The 27,321-nt window shown below is 42.5% G+C and overlaps 2 protein-coding genes and 1 long non-coding RNA gene across 5 annotated transcripts in view; 2 read left to right on the top strand and 1 right to left on the bottom strand.

Annotated features, from left to right (window-relative positions):
* The first annotated feature begins 1,054 nt into the window (after positions 1-1,054).
* On the top strand, positions 1,055-11,669 carry ikbke (inhibitor of nuclear factor kappa B kinase subunit epsilon). The gene is made up of 21 exons (XM_010787883.1): positions 1,055-1,372; positions 2,119-2,218; positions 2,475-2,612; positions 2,814-2,943; positions 3,019-3,200; positions 4,513-4,673; positions 5,027-5,137; positions 5,245-5,424; positions 6,842-7,038; positions 7,394-7,452; positions 7,574-7,665; positions 7,833-7,934; positions 8,224-8,281; positions 8,588-8,700; positions 8,999-9,075; positions 9,169-9,208; positions 9,296-9,397; positions 10,124-10,220; positions 10,371-10,462; positions 10,544-10,615; positions 10,716-11,669. Exons 2-21 carry the CDS (start codon positions 2,120-2,122, stop codon positions 10,768-10,770), a joined length of 2,157 nt encoding a protein of 718 aa, XP_010786185.1. The 5' UTR covers positions 1,055-1,372; position 2,119; the 3' UTR covers positions 10,771-11,669.
* Positions 10,105-18,777, bottom strand: LOC104959971 (uncharacterized). Its single transcript, XR_799941.1, has 3 exons — positions 18,222-18,777; positions 10,329-10,434; positions 10,105-10,190 (listed from the first exon to the last, which is right to left on the bottom strand). It is a non-coding gene; the product is annotated as an uncharacterized lncRNA (long non-coding RNA).
* The window catches only part of rassf5 (Ras association domain family member 5), a 26,370-nt gene continuing 11,734 nt past the window's right edge, over positions 12,686-27,321 (top strand). The window contains exons 1-2 of one of the 3 annotated variants that reach the window (XM_010787885.1): positions 12,686-13,700; positions 26,153-26,277. In XM_010787885.1, the coding sequence (XP_010786187.1) occupies positions 12,866-13,700; positions 26,153-26,277 (960 nt within the window). In that variant the 5' untranslated portion in view covers positions 12,686-12,865. Of the gene's footprint in view, positions 13,701-18,952; positions 19,324-26,152; positions 26,278-27,321 lie in introns of those variants that run through there. The other 2 variants (XM_010787884.1, XM_010787886.1) reach the window with 2 other exon arrangements.

Here is a 27,321-nt window from a genome sequence, read left to right as displayed (position 1 = left end):
ACTGTACAGTAGTACTGCAGTACCTGACAACACAGTGAACATGGAAAAGGTTGGTCATACACCAAACCAAATAACATTCATCTACATTGTTATTGTACTAACTGTAATTAACAATATTAACTTATTGCTGCCTTAATGTGTTTATCAAAGCTGATAAATGTGCGTTTTAATGACTTTGTATACTGCAGGGTATTTTGAGAATGTACTCCAGGTGTAATTTAAGTGTTAATTATATTTCACATCATTAATCCCAATCTGTAAAGTAACTAAAGGTATTAAATAAATATAGTGGAGTAAAGATACATGATTTACCTCTGAATTGTAATAGATAGACCCTCCAGAAAAACGCGGGCAAAAATCCTTGATTATGCGGGCTAAATTCCTTGATTATGCGGGCTAAAATCCTTGATTATGCGATTAAACATGCGGGGTTTTTATGTGATTTTATGCGGTGAAATTGCGGGAAGTTGCGAAATATGCGGAAAGTTGCGAAATATGCTAAATNGTGTGCCTTGGCAGTGCTGATTATGCGGTAAATTCTGCGATCGCAGAATCGCGTTTTTCTGGAGGGTCTAAATAGAGTATAATTACAAAAGTAACTTAAATGTAAATAGTCAAGTAAGGTAAGTATCTCAAAATAGTACTTAAGCACAGTAGGCTACTTGAGTAAATGTAGGCTACTTCCCACTTCCGCAGATAATTGGAAATAGCACGGTGGAAATTCCGATGTTTCCCTTTAATATGAATGTTTACATCATGTATCTAAGGGAGCTCCATGCTGCTCTGTCGTCTCTCTTTTTTCGGGAAAAAACATTGTCACAAGTTGAGGAAACAATTATTGTATAGGCCTACGCCTAATAATAACCCACAGAGAGTGTTTTAAAAAAAAAAAGCATTTTACTCAATATAATCTCTCATTGACTGTCACAGACCGAAGGTCAGGCATAGAGAGCGAAACTGTCAAGTCTGCCATGTATATCCGCCACAATTTATGAATAGACATATCCGGTGTGAAGTCTACACTTCCTAAATCAATCACAAAGGCTGCCAGACTTTGAAGGATCTCATGAAATCTTTGGATCCACGTAAGAAGGAAACAACAGGAAACTCTCGTGCAGCTGGTCTAAACTGTACCTGCTTAGACAGCAGCTGTGTCACATTACGGAAGAAGTTTCACAAGAAGGCGTGTTTCGTTTGTCAAGAAAATTGGATTTACCGTACTTTCACGAACCAGTTTGAGCTGATATTTACAAGACTGACAATTGTTTTGACGCTACATTTCACGGACAGGGTTTGCTGGTAGATGAAATCAGCGACTCAGTTTTCACAGATTTCAGGTCGGATTAAAGTACAGTCAACTGCAGCTGTCCAGGTAAGCTAACAATGCTGCTAACTTTTATAAATTAACTTGCACAATAGTTTACTGAACTGCTTAATTCTTACCAGCATATACGTAATTCCCAAATAATTTAGTTATTACTGAATTGTTGTTAAATACACAGACAACCAACGTAGGCTGGCTTTCGGTTAAATTAGCTAACAAAAGTAATCAGAGCATAATGCAACTAAATGAAGTAAACTGCAGAGAAATGTAATTTACATGTATCAAAGTACTTTAATACAACGTTAAGGTACTTGTACTATAGTTCAGTATTTATAAACAATATATTAACTTCTGCATTATTCAGTAGGCTACTTTTACTTTTTAATGTGTATTCTGATGCTAATTCATGCTAAGTTAGTCTTTAACTGGAAGTATGGTATTACTGAATACTTCCTCCCCCACTGATTAACTTTTCGTATACAATGAAGGCTTGTCTCTGTTAGATTTGAAATGCTTGACTTTTAGATAGCATAATATTTGTAAAGTTTGGTGTTACCTGAATACTTCCTCCACCATTGGTTACCTGTTAATATCTATATTTGGTGAGGAATATGGATTTATTTGACAATGTATTGTTATGCTTACTCACTTAGCTTATTAACAGATCGTATGTATACTTAGTTCTGTATATTAATAACACATTTTAAGGGTTTTATCTCCCTAAGAATGCAAAGACAATCAGGTCTTGTCTCTGTTTATATTAAAAAGACACTGTCTCTGCCTCATACCCCCAGCATGTCGGGGATGACGGCCAGTACACCAAACTACCTGTGGTCTTTACAGGATGTCCTTGGCCAAGGAGCTACTGCCAGTGTCTTCAAGGCACGCAACAAGGTAGCCACACGCTATGAATGCTTTTTTATGATCCTAACCTACACTGTCAAGTTGTTTTCCCCCTGAGCAGCTCATTCACATCACTGCTGCCAACATCTCTGATGTTTCAGCCTACTTGTTGGCCTAAAAAGCGTCACCAGGATGTGCGATAAGAAAAGGTTGTGGTTGCAGTGCTGTGCTGATGTCTTTGCTGGTCTTTTATGGTGTTGTGACATGTTAAACTGATGTTAACAGGACTGTGTGTGTGTGTGTGCAGAAATCGGGTGAGCTGGTGGCTGTCAAGGTGTTTAACATGGTGAGCTACAACCGTCCCCATGAGGTCCAGATGAGAGAGTTTGAGATGCTGAGGAAGCTCAACCACAGCAATATTGTCAGGCTATTTGCTGTGGAAGAGGTAAGGCTACTGTGTGGAGGAAAGACAAAAGAAAAAACATCCAAGGCTTCGGTTTTGTTCCAAATTAAATTGGAACATGGGATAGGAAAGCATTTAGTACCTCTGGTAACTTAAGTTTCCCTAATATGTACAATCTTAAAGGAAAGCACTCTTCTCTCTCTGCCTCTCTCTCTCTGTCTGTTTGTCTATCTCTTTCTCCAGCTGCCCTCTAAACAGAAGGTGCTGGTGATGGAGTATTGTTCAGGAGGAAGTCTGCTCAGCCTGCTCGAGGAGTCAGAAAACGCCTTTGGCCTGCCTGAAGCAGAGTTCCTCACAGTTTTGCAGTGTGTAGGTGGGTATACATCTTTGTGTTTCCCAATAATTTCATACATTTAAGCTGAAGTATTCCTCCCTTTCCTTTCCGCAGTGCAGGGGATGAACCACCTGCGGGAAAAGTTAGTGGTACACCGAGACATTAAGCCGGGCAACATCATGCGGCAGGTTGCGGAGGACGGCAAGTCGATTTACAAGCTAACTGACTTTGGAGCAGCAAGAGAGCTGGAAGATGATGAGAAGTTTGTGTCTATTTACGGGACTGAAGAGTATCTGGTAAGATGACAGTCACATTATAAACATATAACAACAAACATATATCCTATGTTAAGTGCTATCTGGTAATAATCGTCATTACTTTGAAATAGACTAGATGAGCTCATGCATTCGTCTATGCCGCACAATGCCTAGAATAAAAAACGTTTGATTCACCCAAATATCAAATGTACAGATAGTAAAGATGAATTGCCATGACGATATAAATAGTAGTTAAAAAGGTATTTTCAGAATGTGGGAAAATCGTTTGACCTAAATGTTGGCCTTTTAAGTCTCAGATCAAGAAAACCAAAATGCTTTGAAGATTGTTTTTCCTATACCCTGAACAGCCCACAAGACATTTTCATAAACCTGTTTGATGTCGTAGCAGTTCTGTTATGGAGATTTGTCTCCACCATGTGTTGTTCAGAGTTCCCTTATATCATTAGATTCACTCATATTTCACTGCTTTTGCCTTTAAGAGTTGGGGGGACGTTATTAACAGAAATGTGTTTTACTGCCTCAGTGGAGGGGGGCGTTGCTGAGGAAGTTCATTCCTGCTCAGCTAAAGCCCTGGATAAAGAAGTGAATTGATCAAATGTGATGAAATAATAAATACTTTTGTATCAATGGGATAAGTCAGCTCGCTGCACTCTGTTATAGGTCAGTTACAAGATTATTGCATCTATCTATAGACTGTATTCATATAAACACATATATGTATGAAGATCAATCAGTGCAGTTTGGTTGCAGAAACGGCATCTCTTTTAACTGCTGTAGTAATAGTATAGTACAGTATATAGTTAGTAATTCATTTCTTTGCAGTATCCATTTTCAAAATCAAGGATGCAAAATCATATTTACTTTTACTGCTAAAAATAGCCCAATTGTTCCATATGATGATGGCTTACCCTCTTAACACTGACCTGAATATCTATGTGTTGTATTTGATAAGTGTTTTGTTACGATCTCCACCATCGCATTTCAATCCCCTCATGTGAAAATCACCCTGTGTCAATAACGTTTGATAGTGACTGTTTTATAATGATCTCAGAATTTGATACAACAAAAAAAACTTTTATTTTCAAGACTTGGTGTCCCTCTAGTGGACACATGGGTGTAAGACCATTCATAAAAGCACTGATACACTTGTTTGTGCCTGCTACTAAATTGTGGATAGAATACATGTTAAGGCAGAACACTGCATTAACTTGACTCTTAAACACATCTCAAAATAAACTCATATCAACATATGACTTGCTTGTATCCTCTCTTCTTACCCTGCATGTGTGTGTGTGTGTGTGTGTGTGTGTGTGTTTGTGTGTGTGTGTAGCATCCAGACATGTATGAACGTGCTGTGCTGCGTAAGCCTCAACAGAAGTCCTATGGTGTGAGCGTAGACCTGTGGAGTATTGGTGTGACATTTTACCACGCTGCCACTGGGAGTCTTCCCTTCACACCGTACGGAGGACCCCGCAGGAACAAGCCCACCATGTGAGTTAATACATTAAATCACAGACCACACATTTCTGATGGAAACACTGCATTTCTAACTCAATCTTTTTATTATATTGCCAGTTTTCTATTTGATTTTTGTGAGTGGGACATTATGTTGACAGTGAGTCTTAAATATCTAAAGCTCCTTCTCATCCTACCAGTAACTTATATTTTCTCAGTCTGAATAAAACCCCACCACCATCCATTTGATTTGTTCCAAACGCTTAGATTGCTGCCTAGGAAAAAAGATGATCTGCATGGTGTTTCTTCAGGAATCCTGGAATATCTGCGAGAACATGAATATTTATCAATCACCCATCAGCATTACATGTGTGTTTTTTATTTTGTAGGTTCAAAATAACTACAGAGAAGCCCACAGGCGCAATAGCTGGAGTGCAGCGGATGGATGGCGGGCCTATAGAGTGGGGCTACCGCCTCCCTCACAGCTGCCAACTCTCACAGTATGTCACCAAATAAAGAGCTTGTAATCATGCATCTCTGTCTTTAATGACAACACACTGCTTACATTGTCTTGATTTAACCTCTTTCTGTCCCTCTCTGTGAGTAGGGGTCTGACGGCACAGCTGGTTCCAGTTCTAGCTGGTATAGTGGAGGCTGACCAGGACAGGTGTTGGGGTTTTGAGCAGTTCTTCAAAGCCACCACAGACATCCTGCAGCGGCAGCCAGTTCACCTCTTCTCTCTGCAACAGGCCATGGAACATTGTGTCTACATACACCACTACAGCACGTAAGACTGCACAGTTGTATCTTTACACACATTCATCTGATAAAACACAGAGTGATCAGTCCACAGTTCACGGGACTGTTTACTACATAGAAGACTTTGATGCAAAGCTTATTTGCTAACTGTCAGATAAGAGTCAGTGATACCTGAAGTAAAGATAGCAAGGATGCCACAACTTTCGCACGTCATTTATTTGTTCAAAACTAAACTTGAGTTTTAAACTGCTGATTTGTGTCAAAAAAAAATTCCCAACTTTAATTTTGTAATTATGGTGGTAGTGTTATTGGTGCCACAGGTATTTATTTTCAAGGCTGCCCAAAGATTATTGCTGCAGCGCTATGCAAATTATATATTTGAAATGTGCCTCACTGCTTATTTGGTATTTTTGTTTACTTGGTCGGGTTTTAAAGGTCCCATGTCATGGCCATTTCCACTGATCATAATTCCATTGTTGAGGTCTACTAGAATAGACTTATATTGTGCAATTTTCCAAAATCACTTTGGTTTCTCATACAGCATCTCTGTAAACTACGTGTATTCATTGAATTTCACTCTCTGCCTTTAACGGCTCGTTTTAGCTCCAATAGCTCCAGCCCCCACCCTCCCTGTGAGCACAGTGCTCTGATTGGTCGGAACGTTGTGAATCGCACTGAGCTCCGTGGAGGTGTGGTTTCCTTGTTTAGCGATACACAGCGAAACACAGCCAAACTCACCCTGAGCACACACAAAGTCACAGCCGAAGTAAAAACAATAAGTGTGGCTTGATATTGAGTAAGAAAAAGGTTGATAAACGCTGTGAGAATGGGTCTGCAGAGAGAATTTCGCCGCGATCCCAACTGTCTGTTATCAGCCTGCAGCCAGGGAGGAGAGATCAGCAGAGCTGCATGCACTGAGTGTGTGTGTGAGGAAGTCCGTGGATTGTTCAATTTGGACCAATCAGCGGGGGCTTAACGTAACGGCTCCGCGGACGTAACGTAGCGGCTCCACGGATTGGTCCATTTGGTTCCGGGTAACGCATGACATCATGAGTTACTCGGAAGAATCAATGGACAGTGACGTATCTCCAACGAGGCGTTTTGGGGAGGTATTTTCTGTGTTAGAGTTTTACTCGCTACAGGGTGTACTTTGAGGGTTTTGACTCTGCAGACCGTTTACATGCATAAAAACCTTCATAACACACAAGGGGACGGGTAATAACCGGAAAAGCATGACATGGGACCTTTAAGGATCGATATACATGAGGTACTGCAATGTGGGATGATAAAAAATGTTGGTATTTTGGTCAAAAGTTACGGTTATTGTAATATATGATTCATCAGTTGATGATACCACCAACAAGCAAAACATGTGGATCAAAAGCAGGATTATGAGTATAATATAATACATGAAAACAATGCCCCCTCCCCCCCGGTTCTCTCAGGGTGTCTGTATTCTTTGAGGAAGTGGCGGCTCAGACTGGTATCGCAGTTCAGCTGCAACACCTGCTGTACCTGGGTCACGACCTCCCTCTGGAGGGCAACATGAAGGTGGTCAACCTCCCACCTACCACACCTGCCCGGCCCCTCATCCTGCTCAGCTACGGGCCTGAAGCAAACGCCAGCCTGCCCTTCAGAGAACGTGAGACAACAAACGATACGTTTCCTCAAGCCTCGGCTTTCCTCTTCTTTATTCTTTGATATCCCCCGAGGGAGATATGAAAGCACTTTGATACGAGTTGTTTTCCAGTATCACAGTGACTCAGACGACACACACACATCTTTGTGAATGAGCTTTTTAAAGCAAAATGTGTTTAGTAATATTTATGTGAATGCCAATCCCAGATAAAGGGAAATTATATTTTAAAAGATGAATGTTGGTTAAAATGTAAAGTAATCACATTTAAAAAATAACGTCTGCATGCCCAGGCACCCTCATATTACAGTGTTTCCATATGTCATGGATTGTTTCTGGTGTGTTTTCATTCATTCTGTAGCAGAGACTCCAATCATCCCGTCCAGGTTTGACGTTGTGGCAGACTACAATTTCTCCAAGGTACTGCTGATTCATCGTTTTTATTTGCCATCCAAATGCCTTTTCTAATATTTGTATTTGATGTAATAAAAGCACCCAACACATTATTTATGATCTCCTCTACTCCCTCCCTTCTCTGTAGGTAATGGTGGGAGTGGTCCACCAGTATCTGAGGATAATAAAGTTGCTGCACACACACCAAGAGCTGCTGCTGCAAGGATATTACAGCTACATGTGAGACACACACACACACACACACACACACACACACACACACACACACACTCTTAAATGCACTGCTTGATGTGCCTCTGTGGTGATGTACTGGCTGTACGTAATGACCCTTATCAAACTCTTCTCACTTCCATTTTTCCTCCTCCCTCACACTCATTGTTTCTCAGGATGAGGCTGCGCAGGGAGTGTGAAGAAGCGATGCACAGTATCGCCATGATCACCGTCAGACTGCAGTCTTGTCTAAATGTAGAACACAGGACTCACACACTGTGAGTTTATAAATACTTTTTGAGCCAGTAAAATACATCTGAGATCTCTCACTTAGAGGGTTGAAATGTCCAACTGTGTGTTTAAATGACGTGTATTATGATACAAAGCAGCAGAGGCAAATACAACTAGTCATTGTGATGTAGGTGTCTGACTACTCTGTTAATGTAACTGCTAGTATCAATAGATGTTGTAGATTGACAAATCACATATTTGATATTTAACCTACAACCTGGTTCTTTTTTCTCCCACTCTCTCTCCCCATATCCATTGCCTCTTTGTTTTTCTAAGAGGCCATTATGATTCTGAAAACCAGGGTTCAGCTGATGGCAGGCAAAAGCTGCATCTGGTAAGTACTGCCAGATATTACAGCTTTACTGGCAGATGGAAATGCTGTTGCCAATGGGTTTTTCCCCCTTCTTTTTATGCCATTATTCCACTTAATAATCAACGTGTAATGGAGAATTGCACATCATTTGTAGGGATACATATCCTCACTCTTGAGTAGGACTGGGAACACTGAGATGCAACATTACTGGACTCAAATCACTTTTATTCGGAACGCTCCAAATGTAAACTCCAGTGTTTTGGATTGTATACCATTCATTTTGGGGCAGATTTGTGATTTTTTGTTCTGTGGCTGCCGTCTCTCCAGGTCCGTGAGCACTTGCCTATTTACGCTGGCGGTATCCAAGAGTTTCAGAACCGACTCGACCATCTGCAGATCGAACAGGCCAAGTTAGCAGAAACGCTGGCCAGTGACAAGAGGTACTCCCTCCCTTCAGTAACTAATTTCTCTCCAACACAAATGGCTGTTTTCATTTTGCACTTCCTTTCAATGCCAAGGCTATTCTGTCACAGTTCTTTCTATTGTATTTAAAGCAAGATGTTAATGTACCTGTTTGATTGTTGCAGCAGTTAACCTTGATCAAAAGCAGAACTGTTTTTTATTTTTTGTAAATGTTACCATTAAAACATTTTTGTTAGCTTGGGGGAGCAAGCACAAAGCCTTCCGGTGGCCTCATGAGTTTGTGGTGTTTGACCTCTGACCTCTTGCCTCCCACAGCTGTCATAAGATGGAGATGCTGCTGCAGAAGATAATGGCAATTCATCAGCAATACCGCAAAGACAGAATGACTGGCAGTATGTGTTTACCTTTTTTGGTATATACTTTATTACTCTTTTTGTACATGGTCAAATTGACAATACCTCCCTGTTTTCTGTGTCTCTCCACAGAGTTGGCGTACAATGACGAGCAAATCCACAAGTTTGAGAAGTGAGTATGTGATGTCCTGCTCACCCTGCCTGTGAAGGATGTCATTCTGAGCTCTCCTGTAATCTGCTTGTCACTCTTCCATCCCAGACTCCACCTGTCGGCCCACATTAAGCGAGTGAAATCTCTCCTTAAAGACGACTGCGTACAGAGATACAAAGAGCTTTTGGCCTCAACAAGGACATGGAGCAGGTCAGAGCCGCCTCTCGAGTCCTTTTCACACGTCAAACAATCTTCAGATTCACCTCAGCTCCCAACCACTACAACTCTTTATTCACAATGAGACAACTGTTTGTTAGATGTTACGATGGAAGCTTATATGGAGATAAGCACAGGACTGTAGGGCATTGCTATTCATCGTTTCTTCTCAAACTAGTGAGTAAATTGGTAGTCTTCATTGTAAATCTTCACAATACACTTGTTTAGGAAGTGATATTAACATTATGAATGACTTTACGCTATCATTTAATTACTTTTTGATTTTGTTCGGATAAACAAATCCAAACTGACGTCCATAGAAAGGTTTGGTCTTATTTTGAACTGGAGCATCTGCAGATGATATGATACTCGTAATGTTACAAAGCTCTAAAGTAAGGTACGATACGTGATGAATAAAAGCACATTTCTGTTATCTTTGCTGCCACCTTGACTATAGGGACATGAAAGGAATGATTGAGGGACTTCCAACGTGTCTTTGTTTAGAGGGAGAGGGAGGGATGCACCACTGAGTGACCATTTCTAGTTTTTCTCCTTTGTTTTCGAAATTATATTTGTATTTATTTTCCAGTTTATCTTCTACACATCACATTTCTACACTGCAAAATACCTTCATATTGGATGTCTCTTCTGCTCTGGCCTTTAACCCGTTGCAAAGATGTTGAGTTGACTAACTGAAGTGTGTCCCTTCTGTATGTGCAGTGTGTTGCTGGAAATGCAGACTCGACTCCAGGACTTCTGCTCTTTCTCCACTGGCTTGTTGGCAGACCTGGAGATGAGTGAGCAGCGGCAAAATAAGGTCAACATTTCACCTTCTATGGAAATAATATCAAATATTGTAACATAACACAAAATGGTTATCTGATGTTTATCATTATCAGTTCAGTGGTCATGTTAGTGATTTAACTCATGTAGCATCTCGTGATGATGTCTCATCTGTCCTCCGCAGGCTCTGGACAGAATCCTTTCCACTCTGCAGTCCACTGGAACAGGACCACAGCCTGAAATTGCACCTAGAGAGAAGGACCAGATGGTTAATAGGTGTGTGATTTTGTGAATGTGTGTGTGTTTGCAAGATTGAGACGCTTGTCCTAATAAAAAATATCTTCCTTCTTTTTCAAGGATGCACCATCTAAAGCAGGACATGGAGATTTTGGTCAGGGAACTACATCATAACAACAGCATTATTGAGAGGTGAGTTGAGCAACATCCTGTCTCTATGGAAACTCACAGTCCCATATACCCCAAGTGAGAAAGGATGATGTTGATGGTTTGCATTTGTCTTCTCCTGTAGTCTGGGAGCAGGGAACCCTGCAGAGTCGAGCTTGGCCAGACCGTCTACACTGTGACAAAAGTGCCTCATCTTAACAAACACACACACACACACACACTCTGGCAAGCACTGCATTTAAACACCCACTCATCAAAAGTTATGGACGATGCATTGAATCTTCTTTCAAGGTCATTCTGTATGGAGAGGAAGCAGGCGAAGACAATCGATAAAATGTGAATCTCAATTTAGAGATAAGATGCACAGAATGGATGAGGAGGAAATGGTGTGTGTGTGTGTGTGTGTGTGTGTGTGTGTGTGTGTGTGTGTGTGTGTGTGTGTGTGTGTGTGTGTGTGTGTGTGTGTGTGTGTGTGTGGTGGCTGAGTACAACAGCTCAATACAAACCTCATTAATGCCTTTAGTGTTATTGTATTTCTAATACGCTACCACAGCGATGGGCCATCAGGATAAAGCAAAGTGAATGCAAAGGCAGCTTAGTATTTTTCTAAGGCCATGTTTCATCTTTGTGTTAATACACCCAAACTGACACTATATCTCTCTATCTCTGTACTTAGAAGGCTTGAGACGTTTTCTGTCTTTTTCCTAATGGTTGATCATTCAAATTGTTTCATGTGACCTATAATAACACCCCTGATGGCCAGCTTCTCCAAGCACTCAGCACTGTTTTTTTGATGTGACATTTGTCTCTCTTTCTGTGGATGTTTCTTGTATCATAAGTTATTATTTTATATGTTATCGTAGGTTTCACTGCAAAAGAGAAGAAACAAAACCAGGGAAACTACACTCACCACATTGTGTCCTTTTTTGCAGAAGTATACAAAGTCCAGTGATAGTACAGCATATTAAGTGTATGAAATGACATAAGCAGCGTGAGCAACACCATGGGGAAGTCCCAGGGTTTGTTATTTGTTTATAAAGGGGTCACAGGTACACAAATCGAGAAAATAAACCTTTACTGTAAAACTCATGTTTGTTTTTTGTATTCTGTATGTAGAAAGAATGTTATCTCACTTGATGAAGTAATGCAGGCTGAAAAGTGAAAGTAAAATCTTTTCAAGTTCCCACTTGTGAGCTTACAGTGGCAACGTAAACAATTAAATAAGGCCCCAAATGACTGTGATAACAGTCTCATATACAGTTCACAGTCAACTTACTTTCACAATACATTTGATGTGATTAGCTAAACCGGGAAAATATAAGGTCTCTAACAAAACAGAAAAGAAGTGAGCTGTCGTGACACTGCAAAGTACAATAATGAAATTGAAAGTTCTCCGCTCGGTCTGCGTGGGAGGGATGTGGGTGTCCTCAGGCCAGGGGCTTTCTAGGTTGAGTTAAGGGGACTCATGCAGCTTTTGTGGTTTTATGCAGCTCATATGACGTGCTCCTGGCAGTTATCAAAGTGGAAACTTTGATAACTTTCCTTCTACTAGCCTACACAAACAAGTCTTACTTTGTGTTTTTATCACCTGACTTCTCAACATCAAGGCAATACTAAAGACAAGCTGTAGGCCCACCTAAAAATAAGTCCAGTTTTGAACCTACATCAAATTAATTAAGTAGTTGTGTGAGCCCTCTATTCACCTCCTCAAATAAATAAATATTTGACTACATACAATAGCTGACTTTACAATTTCAAATGTAATTGTCGTAAGACAATGCTCTTAAATATATTTCCCTAAAACGATATCAGCATTATTATAAGTGTTGTATGTCATACTTCCTAATTCAGTCTCTGGTGTGGTTTTTGTTTCTTGATTATTCCATTCTATTTTCTGTCTTTAATACAGTTCACTCCATAAGATTTTAACATGATTAGGCTACATAGAGTAAATTCCTTGTGGCAATGTGGTTACACGCTTAAATTAACGAGTCTTCAGGAAGTTAAGATAAGTATATCCATTAAATAACTGCTTAATAATTAATCTAGTAATGGTTAATCAAACCTCCAGTGTGAACCAGGGATTAGTGCGCGCCCCCGGCGTTCAAAAAGGGAGCGCGCCCTTGGCATTTAAAGCAGTCAGGTCCCTCGCGTCACTACTCCACGCTGTCGCGGGCGTGAGCTGAGTTTACATTCCGGGCACGGAGTGAAAACACGCTCAAAAACACACACACACCAAACAGCCAACACACAAGCATTACAGGAGACGGGATAATGGCGTCTATGAGTGTGGTGGGGCAGCACCCGGGTCCTCACAGGCTGGACTCGGAACCGCTGCTCTTCAAACTGGCCGGAGCCAGGAAGAAAATCACCCTGCCGAGGATATCTTCCTGGGATAAGATGATGTTCAGGAGGAGCTCGGGCAGCGGCGGGGACTGCGGGGCGGCCACTACTGAAGGACAACCGGGAACTCATCCCCTGTCTCCGGGACCGGCTGGAACAACGGCGGTGAAAGCAGGACCGCTGCCGGTGGAGGGATGCGGAGCTCCTACCGGCCCTGCTACGCCACGTAGCCCGGACCGAGACAGAGAGGAGGGCAGCATGGACAGCCGCACCGCAGCCGGGCTTCACGGAAGTCAAACCGGGAACATCAACAGTGACTACAACAGCAACACCGACTGTTACACAAACCGTAACACAGGTAGCCGGAGGGGGTCTTCTCTCAAGAGGTTGGGCATCAATGTCATGGCAAACGGAGCGGACACGAACGGACACAAAGGCTCGCACCGGCACCGGGTTGCGGCAGACGGGAGGCGGGACAGTCGGAGCAGAGACAGCGGACAGCCGAGCGTCTCCCCCCCCGGGCCGGCACCGGGGCTCAGTGGCAGTCTCTCTCTGGAGCGGCTCACACAGGGCAGGACGGGGGTCGTCAAGCTGGCCCGCACCGAGCTTCCCCGCAGAGAGGCCTGGTCCATCTTCCCTCGGGGAGTGGACCCTCGGGTGAGGACCGAGAAAGGTGAAGGACACCGGTTCGAGTCCAAGCCCTGCACGCAGGACTGGTGTGACGCCTGTAGCCGCCAGATCACTGCGCAGGCACTCAAGTGTGACAGTAAGTAGTAAGGAGTCAAATCATGTTTTCATCTCTCCTGTGAGTGTTTTTTCTGCATAACAATTGGAGTTAAACGATAATAGTTATCCATTGCCATTGAGCACTAACTTTACCTCTTTAAAACAGCACACTGTTTTTAGTTTGTGTGATCAGTTCATTCTATTCTCCCTGAATGAAACAGAAATACATTTTTGGAAAAATGATGGTTGATTTTCTGGCCTGTATCTTGTTTCTGGTAAATATTGGATTATTCTATGAAGGGCACAAGTAGCCGAGTGCTACATTCTTCCAATACTGGTGGTTGTTTGAAAGGAAAATGTGTGAGTGTGCCTTTGTGACTGAACCAGTATAAAAAGGAAGGACATTTCCAAAATCCATAGAGCCAGCCAAAAATCTTCCATGGAAATCCCATTATCTTGTCCTTCCAGCTTCGTCTCCCAGAGCTCTAACTCTGGGATTTGCAGCCTCAGCTCAAAGAGTGAGGGAAATTAGAATTAATAGTGGTGCATTTGGCTGGATCCAAAAATAAAAAAGGACTTTTCTGGAAAAGCTTAATTGTAATCGGGATGAAATTATGTGTTTGATTAGAATGTGTTTATACCAGGAGGCTTGTATATGTTATAGGGACAGTAGTAGCAGTTGAGTGTGTATGTAAGGACACACCAAAATGTTTTAAATGTTGTACCTGTTATATCTACACATTCCTATACCTGACTGTATACTTTACTGTACTGCTGAGAGGAGAACACTCCTACCTGCACAGCTCTGGGACGCAGACAGTTTGGGCCAAGCCAATTTGACCTGGCAGATATACCGTTTATTTAATCCGGATAGAGTGTTCACTTTGACACACAAACACACCTGCTGCAAGTCTAACCTGGAGAGTTATTTGGTGTGTGTGTGTGTGTGTGTGTGTGTGTGTGTGTGTGTGTGTGTGTGTGTGTGTGTGTGTGTGTGTGTGTGTGTGTGTGTGTGTGTGTTGGCTTTTCCTTACATACTGTACATGCATGCTGTCAATGGGTGTGTGTGAGTGCATGCGGCTGCTGACTTGGCACGTTGTCAGTAGCGCTTTGTCACTGTGAGGCTGCTGCTGCTGCAGAACAGTGTGAGATAAAGCAATTGAAGAAAGGGTTGAAAGAAGTGAAGGAAGAAAGGGATAGGGAAAGAATTACAAGTGGTTAGAAACAGGGAAGTCAGCAATAGTGGAAATAGTCTGAGGAGAGGTGGAGGGAGGCCGGGTGATTGGAATGAGGAGAGACGCAGAGCCAGAACAGGAACGATGGGGAAGAAAAAGAGCCAATGTGAGTGAGGGATGGAGGAAAAGAGCGAGGGTTTGTCCAGCACTGCAGAGCTGTCTGATTTAGTGTGCTATCAGCAAGAGCTCAGTGGAGCGAGAGCAGAGATTACTGGAGCGCTATTCACACACACACACCCTGAGAAACACACACATGCACAGTCATGAGTTTCTTAATAACCCCAAGAACTTTTTGTCTCCACTAGTCTGTCTTTATGGATCAATCTAATTAAATAGCTTTCTCCTGCCAGCAGCTGCACCCAAGATCAAACGGTCCTTTCCGCTCGCCGTTTTCTCGGAAAAACATCAGAGCCAAATGCGGTTTACAGTCACAGGGGGTCACCGGGTCATTTATGACATGCAATACAAATGTAGGAATGTCTGGGTATTTTTGTGCAACCAAAACTGCTAAAATAGAAACAACACACACATGCACGCACATGCAGCCATGCTCTGTTTGAACTACACCCAGCAAATGACAGGGAGTGAAAGACGGAGGCCTTGCAACCGTAAACAACCATCATTCAGTCTCTTTGTCTTGTTGTATGCCTCGCTCCCTCTGTCTGTCTTTAATTGATCACCCTCCCTGTAGCTGTGCTGGCTTTGTTGCATTATGCAGCTTAGAGAAACAGTAATGCAGCTCTTTCCCCCCCGGGACAGTCGAGTGCTTGTGGGATCGTTGTGATGTGGCCTTACCCCAAAGTGAAATCTGTCGACCCCGCCAGAGCTCCCAGTCTCATCGCGCTCAGATGTTTTGGGATCCTCTGAATTCATTCCTACTGCTATAGCTTTAGTCTGAGTTTGTGCTTTAGAAAAACAACTTGAATGCGTCTCATGGGAGTAAAATTGGAGGTTGATTTGTAGCATGTCTATGCTGTACCGCAACCCCCACACTATTTATGCATAAATAGGTTACACACAAAGATTTGAGCCATATGTGGCATCAGGCATTAATGGGGCAAAAAATAATGATGCATACAAACATGTCTGATAAATGATGATCTAGACATATAAGCCACATATGTCGGCTTTATTAACACTAATCTGGTGTTTTTGGGGATCTCCACTTTCACTCTACTGATGCTATCCTCTTTGTAACAAAAAACACAAATTGCTATGTGCACAGAGAAGCAAAGTGTAATGCACTAAAGAGAGTTACTATAAAATGAAAAACAATTTTAAACAGTTTTTAATAAGATCTTTTAATAAAAAAAGATCAGATAAATCCAATGTGTACCAGTTGTATCAATATGTAGATTAGGTGGTATGCTGTTAGTGACTGATCTGTGTTCTATCTAGTGATTTGATTTGCCATTTGCTATGACAGGGATGGCAGGAAGGAAGCAGGGAGCGAGTGAGGGCAATGGCAGCCTCCTTAATCCCAGCTCTGGGTGTCTCCTGCCTGAGATTATGTCTCTGGAGGGATGGAGAGGTTGGGATTACAGACTGGCAGACAGTCAGACGTCAGATTAATATTGAATTAAAGCTTCCAGGGAACCATGCTGTTGTGGCACACTGGGGTTTGTCTGTCATGAAAAAACACATGCTTACTGCATGTACACTTACATGCTTGTCATTCAAACCTAATTGGAATAGCACAAGCAACAGATGACCAATTGTTGCTTTATAACACCAGACAATATAGATGTAAGCAAATGTGAGGGCATTTTTGGTATTTGTAAATACAACATCTGAATGTGTTTAAAGAGGGTAATGAATATCTATAAGGATTGGTTCATGTGCAGTCCAATATGACTATATATCTAAAGCTGTTATTCTTTATTATTCAATTTATAACAGTTATAAATGCTCCATAGTAGGAGTAGTAATTGTAAACAAACACATTATAAACACCTCAAATGTTTTTGTGCAATGAATTCCCTATCATTTGACGGATTGCTGTGATTTTTACATTTTCACCCTAACGGTTTATTTATTCTGCAAGAGAGCCTGGTTATCTCTGCTCCTCGTGTCAGAGCACTGTAGGAAGAGGTGAATGCCCCAGAGATCAGAGCTCCTAAAAACTTGGATTTCACAACAACAAAAAACATTTGTGAAATACTTGTGATTGAATATTTGCAAGCAGAGTGGAGACTGTTGTTTTTACAGTGCATTTACACCAGCAGATGTGAGGTCATGTGCTGGCCACTGCAGAGACAACGAGGGATACTGCTTTTGACACATGGCTTCCAGAAAGCCCCCACATGCTCACACACACATACACACACACACGCACACACACATTTCCCACAGACCTTAACAGTGACCCTCCCCAGTGCCTTCTCTACCCAATGGCATTCCTCTGAGGATGTACGTTTTCCTTAAACTCTACTTCATTCTTATTTTACCCCTTCCCAGGGTCTACACAATACAGAGCTTGTCTTTGGAACCCTTTCGGCTGTTTCTCATCAGTCCTCTCTGAGATCCATTCACAGTTGAGGAAGAACACATAGGTTGTGTTAAATGGCTCGTAACCTTCTTGTCCCAGCATACCACTGCTGCCGCTTCACCAGACGTGTGATGGATATAGTTTTAACTTCAACCAAAATATTCATTCAGACCTCATATGTCTCAAAAACAAACACAAGCTCAATACAAGGCTGCATTGAATCTCACTCTTATATCACATGTCAAACTGTTACATGACACTTGTTTTACACTGCGCATAACATTCAGTTTTTTTAACCAAACGAGGAAAGAGTCAGGTCGCCCACCACTTAGCATTGTTTGACCTTGATAAAAATAGGGAAAGAGACAAGATGGGTTGTTGTTGTTGTTTGGGCTGCATGGTGTTCTGTGCTCTCCTCACGTGCATCGCTGCTAAGCAGTATGTATGACAGAACAGTGGGGATTTTCAACCAGGCTATATTTAGGTCGCCCTTGGTGGATAGTTATCGGAGAACTGCAGAGGAAGAGGGCAGAAAGGACAGGACATTCTTAAGAGCGATTCTTGTGAGGGATTTTTTACAATAAAAGCATAACGTCACAGTCAGTACTGCATTTAAAAAAACTGTGGCATAAGATCAGAGCATAACCTTCATATGCCGATGCTCGTGATTATGTCATGCTTTTGAGTGAAGCTGGGGAGCACATCATGTTCCTCACAAACTCTTTCTTTTTGAAAGTAGGGCATTTGAACTCCCAGTAGCTCTCTGTCTCTCTCTCTATTTCACAGTGCATATTAATAACCTCCGGACTGACTACGTATCACCTCAACCCACACTCACCAGCACCCATGCACACTCATTTGAGGTGATGCTTTCTTCCTGGCAAGATATGTCACCGTTGAGGGGTTAGACAGGACGGATGCTTCACTTCTCCTCTACCAGTGCTGTAGGGTGTCACACCGAGGAGAGGGAGAAGGGAGGAGGCAGCGTCAATAACTCCCTCTGCAGTGGTCTGTGACGTTTCTCCCCTTCTGTATGGAGATCCCACCCTGGTGTCCGCTACTGAACGGAGTTTGAACAGTCCATCACTGAGGAATCGGAAAGGAAAAAGGCTCCTGTTGCTGGAGAGCGACGAGACGGGGGGAAAGAGAAGCTAGGATTGTGAGGGGGTCTCTGTCTCTTTAAGCTGGCTGTTTGTTGCTGCAGAGTGTGTGGGTGCTGCAGTAGAGAGAGGGAGAGAGAACGAGGGGAGAGCGGATGAGGGTGCATTGATAACAGAGAGATGATAGAGAGGAACAAGTGGTACAGCAGAGATTTAGTGCTCATATCCGCACGCTGAGGTCTGAGGGGGGTACAGACGAGAGAGGGGGGGGGAGTGTGAGGCAAGTTGAGAGCATTAGGGAGTGTGTGAGGAGTCCAGGTGGAGGGGTGGCAGAGCGGGTGGAGAGGGGGCTGTTTATACGGAGCGTGGCACCGGTGGCAGAGTGGCTGCGCTGGGATGGCAGAGGGGGGAACTGGGGGGGCTGGCGCTGGGGCTGGGGCAGTCCTCAGAGGGGCGGCCGGGCGCAGGACACGAGGACCGCCGAGGGCTACGCGCACAGGTTGGTGCCTGCCGGATGGTGTCACCATGCGCCATCCATGGCACAGATAGCACCTCTCGTCCCGGGGCAGACGGAGGAGGAGGAGGATGAGGAAGGGGAGGGGGTCGTGTCAGAAGGAGGTGAAGGCGTCGGGGCTGGCAGAATGTTACTGGACCAGGTGTCCCTGCGTCTGGATGAGGTCAGGGGCGATTCGGAGGGGGAGGTGGGAAGTGCCTGCTTTGGACAGGTGTCCCGCCGGCTGGGGCGGCTGCTGAAGAGGCTGCCCAAGTCCCGCTCCTGGAGCGACAGCCTGAGGATCCTCCGACGCTCCTCCTCTAACGGGTCCCTGCTCACCACCTCAGGTACGGACCGGAGAGTGTGTCAAGAAACAGACATTTTATTAATCCCATGAGAGAAAATTAGGAGGATTAATAAATGACGTATCCTTCATCTGTGGTACAAGTGGTTAAAACTGGGATTTCAAAGTTGTATATGAGGTCCAGAGGCTGCTGGTGATAGGGGTCAGTATTTTGGAAAAAAGGAAAACATGATGAGTAGACAAGTTGAGCGGGTTGGCCTCAACGATCGGCTTTGAGCCAAAAATATTTGGGTGTGCATCATGCTGTCTATCTGTTAACTGCAAGCCCTGTCACTCTTTGCCCCCCCCCCCCCCCCTTTTTTTTTTCTCTATCGACTGATCAATTCCACTCGCTTTTGTGTAAAAACCCATGTGTGTGGGATCAGTGAGGACACAGGCTGCAGATCGGGTTGTAAATGGCAGAATAGTCCAGTAAACAGGTCAAATTAAAGCATTATAGGATCTGCAGTTTACTCTTTGCTTCACACCAACACGCACACAAACTGAAAAGACTTGCCCAATTTCACAATCTGTCAGGAAGATCCTCTGTAAATGGGTTAACATATTGACTTTCATATATGTAGCAGGAATTTGATATAAGGGTGAGCCTGCTGGAGGCTGCAAGGTATTGATTTCCCCATGTTTCCTCCAAATACAGAACCGGCTAATGCAGTTTTTTTAGAAGGCGATGAATACATAATGTAACATTAGCACACAATGTGGCATGGGTAAAAAGTGGTGGGTAAAAAATGGCCGGATGCTGCAGAATTATTGATTCATTGTCAGCAAGAGACTGACAAAAGATGTTACTACTCTTTTTTGTATGTGCGTATGTTTCCTCCTGTGTAAGCCTGATAAGACCCTGACCCAACATGACTCAGTGAGATGCTCCTCAATGGGTCACCTGAGTGACATCATGCTGCAGCCTCAAAAAGCTCCAGAAACAGCATCAACAGTACGATTACCGCAGACAGTATAATGGGTATTTTTAGATTGTGTTCCCTGTAGGGAAACCTAGTTATTAATCCTTAACTGGCCCGAACCAGATTCTTCAGTTCCTGTTTTTATGCTTCTTCTACCTATTATTATCGTCTGTCTAAACATCATAATCACGGATGATGCTGTCTGGACATTTCCAAATAATCTGAACGGCTACAAATACAGTAACATGTTGGGGAATTCAAATGTGCTAACATCATGATATTCGTGTTTACAAGGAAATACATAATGCTGGGGCACTCCACCGATTTGACACGTAAAGGTCAGTTTACTCATCACTCAGTCTTTGAAAACAGTTGTGTGATGTATTGTGTGCCTTTGGGGTAACTTTCTAGAGTCTGATAAACCTGATGATGCCATTCTCTGTGCCTGGTCTTAAAAACCTTTTTACAGAGAGTCTGTTTTTTCCAAATGGACCAGAACATTGTCCCGGAAATACAGCGATAAACTTTATCATCGCCATTTTACATTCAAATTGATAATAGCATAACAAAGCAGGTTCACTCTTTCAAAGAGCATTTACTGTGTTATTTCCAATGAATATTCAGACATTGGAAAATAAATGTGAAAAATACATTACGTAAAATAAATGAAACCACGCAACCAAAAGAATAAACAAACGTCTTATCATGGGATGTCAAACCGTGTTTCTTATTCTGGCATCATGTTGGCTGGTGACATACTTTTGTACACACGACATGCATTTAAACACAAGGTCAATATTGAGGTCATGTCAATATATTGTACAATAAGTCAATAATGTAATTAGAATTATTGACAGAACTAATTATAACATAAAATCCCCCAAACCCACACGCTAAGTATTGATATAAAATGAAACATTCATGGCTGTGTACATTTGCAGCTCCCATGACATTAGAATAAGCAGTGAATCTTCTCTTGTTTGTTTTAGTCTGGGAGCGTCTGTGGCTCAACAGATGGAGGAATTAGAGGAAGGGAAGACAGAGATGCAGGGTTGATGAAGATAAAGAATGTCAGTCAAATCAAATGAAGTTACTGTTTGTGCACAAACACTCACAGATGTCAGAGAGGAACTGGGGCAGACTTTATTTAGGTTAGAGATTTGAACTGGTGGGTCAGCATATGGAGTGTGAGTCTCCTGGGAGCTCATTGAGTGTGTTATTTAGATATTTGTATAATGATGAACAGTACTAGTACATGGTGTGTGAGCCTCACAGTAGGAGAACATGGATAACTGCTCCAAATGAGCTGTGATGGGATCAGACTGGCTAAAGCCCCCCCAAAGCTGCTCTTAAGTCCCGCCTAAGACCCGCAGGGCGCCCTTTAGGTTCATTAGAGACCGTGTTAATATCATCAACACTGCCTTATAGCTAACTTACCCCTATTTATCCTCCCCCCCTCCCAATGTCTCTATCTGGAGCCGTACAGACATCCTCCATGACCTGAGAAACTCTGCTAATCTGCGTCTTTACCCTCCCATATCTGTCCCACACCCACTGTCTCCCACAAAAACAACAACCACCCATATCCCCTATCTTGTAAGACGTTAGAGGAGATGGTGCAGAAATGAGAATAATAGGAGTGGACAGACAACATCATAGATTCAAGGAGACAGAAAGAAAACAGTCGAAATATTTCCGCTCCGAATGTCCTCTTATTTTAGAACAATATTGTCCTTTTACACTCTGCTATCGAGCTCCTCCTTTTCCTGGCTCCCTCGGCAGTTATCGACCCGAGTGCAGCAGTTGAAGTTAACACAGCCACAACATATAGATCTTTGCATACTCCACATTAAAGCTCCTTCATCACTTTGCACTGCACTGATGGAGTTTCCTAGCACTCTCTCTCTTTCCATCTCCATCCATTTGCATCGTCGTCCAGCTCTGTCTGGAGGCGTTGTCATTTTGAAAGCAATCAGACTGGAAAGATGGCCTGAGAGACAAAGAGGGAGTCTGCGCACGATCCTCCTGATGAAGACGAGCAGCCGAGGCCGGTGTACCGTGGAGACACACAACACCACGGCCCTTCTTCTTGTTGAGACAACACAGACTGGAGAGTCTGGCCTTTGTGCGGGGGGACCACATGCTAATGAGTGTTTATGGCTCAACTTCATTACAGTCATCACTTGGTGCAGCATGCAGGTGTTATTGCACGTTTATGATTGTCGTCAAAGTATCTACTTTTTTTTAATAGCTCTATTTAACCAGGAAATACCTCGCTGTGATTAAGTATATTTTACTGGGGCGTCCTCGCTAACATAACAGCCACATGTAGAATTGACCAAACATATAGTTCATATAGCATAGTACTGATAGCTGGAATAGCTTGCCTTTAAATCATAAATACTCTTAAAAGAGTCTGTTGGGACAGGTTATTGAAGTTAATGTGTAAAGTAATGTTCACTCAAAGGAAGCAGACTGCGTAAAGGCTACTTTTCCTGGTTCAGTACAGACTTTAAAGAATCAAAGTAAAAAAGTACACGGTACTTTCCAGTCCTATTTGAAAGAATGGAGTGTGTTTGAGTAACAGGTTAATATATGAAATACAGCCAAACATTCCCTCTCATTATTTACTGCACTATTGTTGATTTGTGTGCGTATTGTTCTGGCGTTAGGATAGGAAGGAAGCCAGACTGGATGACTTCTTCTTGTGCAAAATCCAACGTCAGAGGTTCTTCTACAAAACCTTTAGTGGCATTCCTATCACTTGACTTAAACACAACTTCTCCTAAAAATTGAAAAAAGCAGAACCGGCCTATCGCCATCTTTAAGTTAAAGCCACTTCCCCATTCAATAGTTGTGTACTTTCCATAGAAGAGCAACAAGGAAAACCCCTGTAAGCACAAACATAGAGTCTAGCAGAGAAGTCGTGTGTCAGGAATTCAACCAACAAAGAAAGTCACATCAGAAAAATTGTCCTTTTTTGCTGACGCTCTTGCTTTCTCTTTTCACATTCGTCTGTCTGTGATTATGTTGGTGTCAGCAAGTTTGCATAACCTTCAGAGTCCTTCTGGCCCACTGGACTGCTGCTGCAGTTTTTTAAACCGCTCATTAGCACTCACATAGGCTGCATCTTAAGGAGGTCCAGCATAATGCGAGCCTGTCAATGTCCACATCGTATGCATACAAGAAAAAGTCTGACCCACCTAATTTAGGTTGGTCCAAAACCTTGTAATAACTTTGATCAAAACACTAGGGTTTTTTAAGGGTGTGGATCATATATTTTCACAAGGAAGTCAGCAAAAACTAACACTGCGCTATCACAAAATAATTGCCACAATTGTCTGTTTAGTTATGTGTATGTTTTAGAATCAGGCAGAACTGGGTTCAAATGTCAATTTCTCGTGTGTAAATACAGTATATGTGTGTGAGTGAGAGACAGTTTGTCTTATCAGTGTGGGAATATTCAGGATCCTAGGTGGACCGTGACTTGCTGACAGTGGTGTATCTCACTGTGGGTGTGGAACGGGGTTCCGCCCATATTCCTTGCGGTACGCCCAGCAGTAATTCCTGTCTTCTTAATCAATTAACAGGAGAAAGACGTATGTAACCACCACTCAGTGTTGAGAATGACAACAAATGGAGTTTTTAATTCATCTTTGCAGTCCTTGACCACTGGCCACTATTTTCCATTAGTTTCCATGTTTCTTTGTACCAAGAGGATGTCAAGTTTGACATTTTGTGAAATAAGCATAATAACTCTTAATACAGAGTTCACGTATCATTAGGGCAACAAAAAAATTGACCTACAGTATGTGGCCAGCTTAGTTTATCAACGTACCAGCTCCTCTAAATGCCCATTTGTTACGAACTGTTTCATAGGCATCATGAATCTTGGCACTTTTGAATAAAGCCAGGAAAGCTCCGTCACAATGTTGCAGTATTTGTGATAAGCTAAGTTAGCTCGCTGCTGATGGCAGCTTCAAACTATACAGATACGAGAGTAGTGTCAATATTCTCATCCAACTGCAACAAAGCAAGGATTATCTCCCATATATTATATTATTTCAATATATAGAAGTAGAGGCACAGTCTGTGATCCAGAGTGAGGTTGGATGGAGTAAATAAAGTAAGCAGGACAGGAAAGGAGTTTCTCTCTTCCCCTCCCCTGTGCTTCCGTTCTTCCTCTCTTTCTGCACTGACCTCTAAACTATCATGAGCAGAGCATCCCTTATCTGAACTCTACACTTTCCTCCTCACATCCCTCCTGTCAGCGAGGCGTTGCAGCCCTATCGTCTCACCCTCTGTCTCTCACTGCCAACCGTTCTCTGTCACACACACATACTTACGTCTGTCTCCCTCTCTCAACGCGCTGACCTTCAAACTGTCAGGAGCAAAGCATCCTCTATCTGAACTTTCCTTTTTGCTACACAAATTCCTCCAGTCAGAACGCCCTGTCATGTCTCCCTTTACTCTATCCTCCTTGTTGCTGCTTTTATAATCAGCTCTACTTCTTTACCTGCCATTACATAAGCATCTCCTTCCCCCAAACAAGATATACTGAAAATACCTTAATCCCAGGCATAAAAGTGAATAGTTTTTCTAATGCATAACAGAAAGCCCTCTACACATGGCTGTTTAATGGGTGTAATTATGTAAGCTGAGCTCTTCCCTTTTTACAATGGTCATCAAGAAGCTTGTTGCCATGGTTACGATGCTGAACGTGCGAGACGCAGTGGTGTCCCTCTCTCAGCAGGACACAGACAGAGACGCTAATATCAGCAGACAGAAAAACAACCGGGCAGATCTCAACTCTTTGACAGCAGCCATGTAGAGGCGCACCAGAGAACGATGTGTTGTTCTGAAGAAAATAATATAGCTTCGGCTTCTAAAACTGAACATTGTTGAAATATAATAATGTTTTAATCAAATCTATATAGCCTGAGTTGAATTCACGGAGTGTTCCTGCGTGAGGACCACGAAAAGGGTCTGACTCGTAGTTTAACCCCCCCTGTTCTCGCTCTCTGCTCATGTGGTTTTAAAAAAAAATTCTCTTTCTTTAGCATGGATTATCTCACCAACAGCGGAGAAGTCAGATGTGAGGCTATGCGTCTCAGTGGGAAAACCTCTAGCCGCAATAAAGTCTGCCAGACATAAACAAGCCGAGGCTGTCACATGTGGGACCAGCGACAGATTAGAGAACAGTGGACTATTTCAGGAAACCTTGGGGGAAGCACCTAAATCTATTCTTTTCTTGCTTAGCAGTAAGATGGGAGTTGGCCGTTCAAAAGCTGCTCTATTGTTTGCAGTATGCCTATATACTATTCTGCAGGTCTCCCTTGAAAAAGAGATCTATGATCTCAATGGGACCAATCTCGTTAAATAAAGGTTTGAAATGAAATGAAATACTACTTTCTGTATTTCTTTACTTTATTTTTCTTAGCTTGACTTTGTGCAGTATATCCATTATATATTGAGTATACAGAAGACTACTCCTGCCATCTAATGGTTGAAGGTATAAAAGTGGATCTTAAAGGAGTTGTTATTACTTTTCTAATGATACAAGTTATAACATGAAGTATTGTGTGTGCAGGTCTCACTCTACAAACAAAGGTGTATTTAGGTGTGTTTTGTTGATGCATTGTCGCTCTGCAGTCTGGTGCCTTGGCAGTCTGGCATTGGCCACTAGATGGAGCAAATTCTCTGTAAAGGGATAATTTATATGACTGTACCTGTTTGATTAAAACTTCATTTTGAATTCACAATTGAGCACGACACTCTCCAACATGAATTTCCTGAGGCTTATTGATCACAGTGTTAGGTCAATGTTTAGTAATGTTTTATTCATTATTATTTGGTTCTCTCCTACTGTGTGTGCTCTTTTCTCTGACAGCATGTTTCTCTGTTCCCCAGACTGTAGCTACACCTGTCATCTGGAGTGTGAGAGCCGGGTCCAACTGGACTGCAACCGAAAGGACAGAGAAGAAGAAACTCCATCTCCCAGAAGACGCTGCTCCTCCGCTGCCCCTCAGTATAGGGTGAGCATTTCAAATTAAATAGAAAACATACTAGATAAAGCGGCCTATATGTGGCATTTGAAGAGGCACTTAGAAAGGCAAACACATTAATTTAAAATGTTGTGTGCTGAACTCTTCATGAGTCAACATTGAGTAATGGCAGAGTTCATACTGTAGCATCTCTCCAAGCCTACACTCTTACATAACCATCCTCCTCTTTCACAACATGCTGTCCCTTCTCCTCCCCGGTTGTCTACTTGTGAATTTATATATTCGCTCATTTCCTTTTTCGGTCACAGCATGTTCCCAGCACAGAATCTGCTCTGTCACATCTGATCTGCCTTCCTCCCCCCTTCACCTGCTCTCTCGCTCTCATAGTCTCCCTCCTTATCCTCCTCTGGGACTCCTCGGATCTCTCCTATTCTTTAGAATGTGTTTGATTTGTTCAATCAGCTTCTCTAATTAGACTGCAAACTAATTAGGTTAATCACTGTTCTCCGCAGGGACCTCCAACATGGCATCTCAGATGTTACATGTATGCTAGTGGTAAATATTTAGTCATCCACTATTTATAGGTAGGCTATATATGTAACATTTCCAGTTCTTACATGTCTCAAAACGGTTACATGTATGTTATACATGTTGTTGAGTTGTGCTCTTGCATCATCATAAATGTTTCCAACAATGTTCAAACCTAGACAAATCCATCATGCTTACGGTCGGTCATTTGTTCGCTTCTTTTCTTTTAATGGCGTTGTTTTCCGTTGGCGCATTTATTAGCATTGTAGTTGTTTGCTCGTTTTGAGATGCACGTATAGTTATGTTAACTATATAATTTCACCAGATAAAAGTTATTAATCATTGGATGTCTGGATGTTAAGTTATCTGCTAAACGGGACATAGTTGTCTTCTAAGCAGTGTTAAAAAAATACGTTTTAAGCAAAACTGCTTGATTCAAAATTGTATCACCATTTTTTACCAATCTTATTTTTTGGAGAGGAGGAAACCTCTGCAGATAATTCGGCTCCAGTTAAAAATCTCACAATGATTTTTTCATAACCAGGA

The sequence above is a fragment of the Notothenia coriiceps genome, unplaced genomic scaffold (assembly GCF_000735185.1).
Source record: "Notothenia coriiceps isolate Sejong01 unplaced genomic scaffold, NC01 NC01_scaffold00031461, whole genome shotgun sequence".
NCBI classification, from domain to species: domain Eukaryota; kingdom Metazoa; phylum Chordata; class Actinopteri; order Perciformes; family Nototheniidae; genus Notothenia; species Notothenia coriiceps.
The sequence above is the reverse complement of the archived record's forward strand: the minus strand, read 5'-3'. Positions and strand labels throughout refer to the sequence as shown.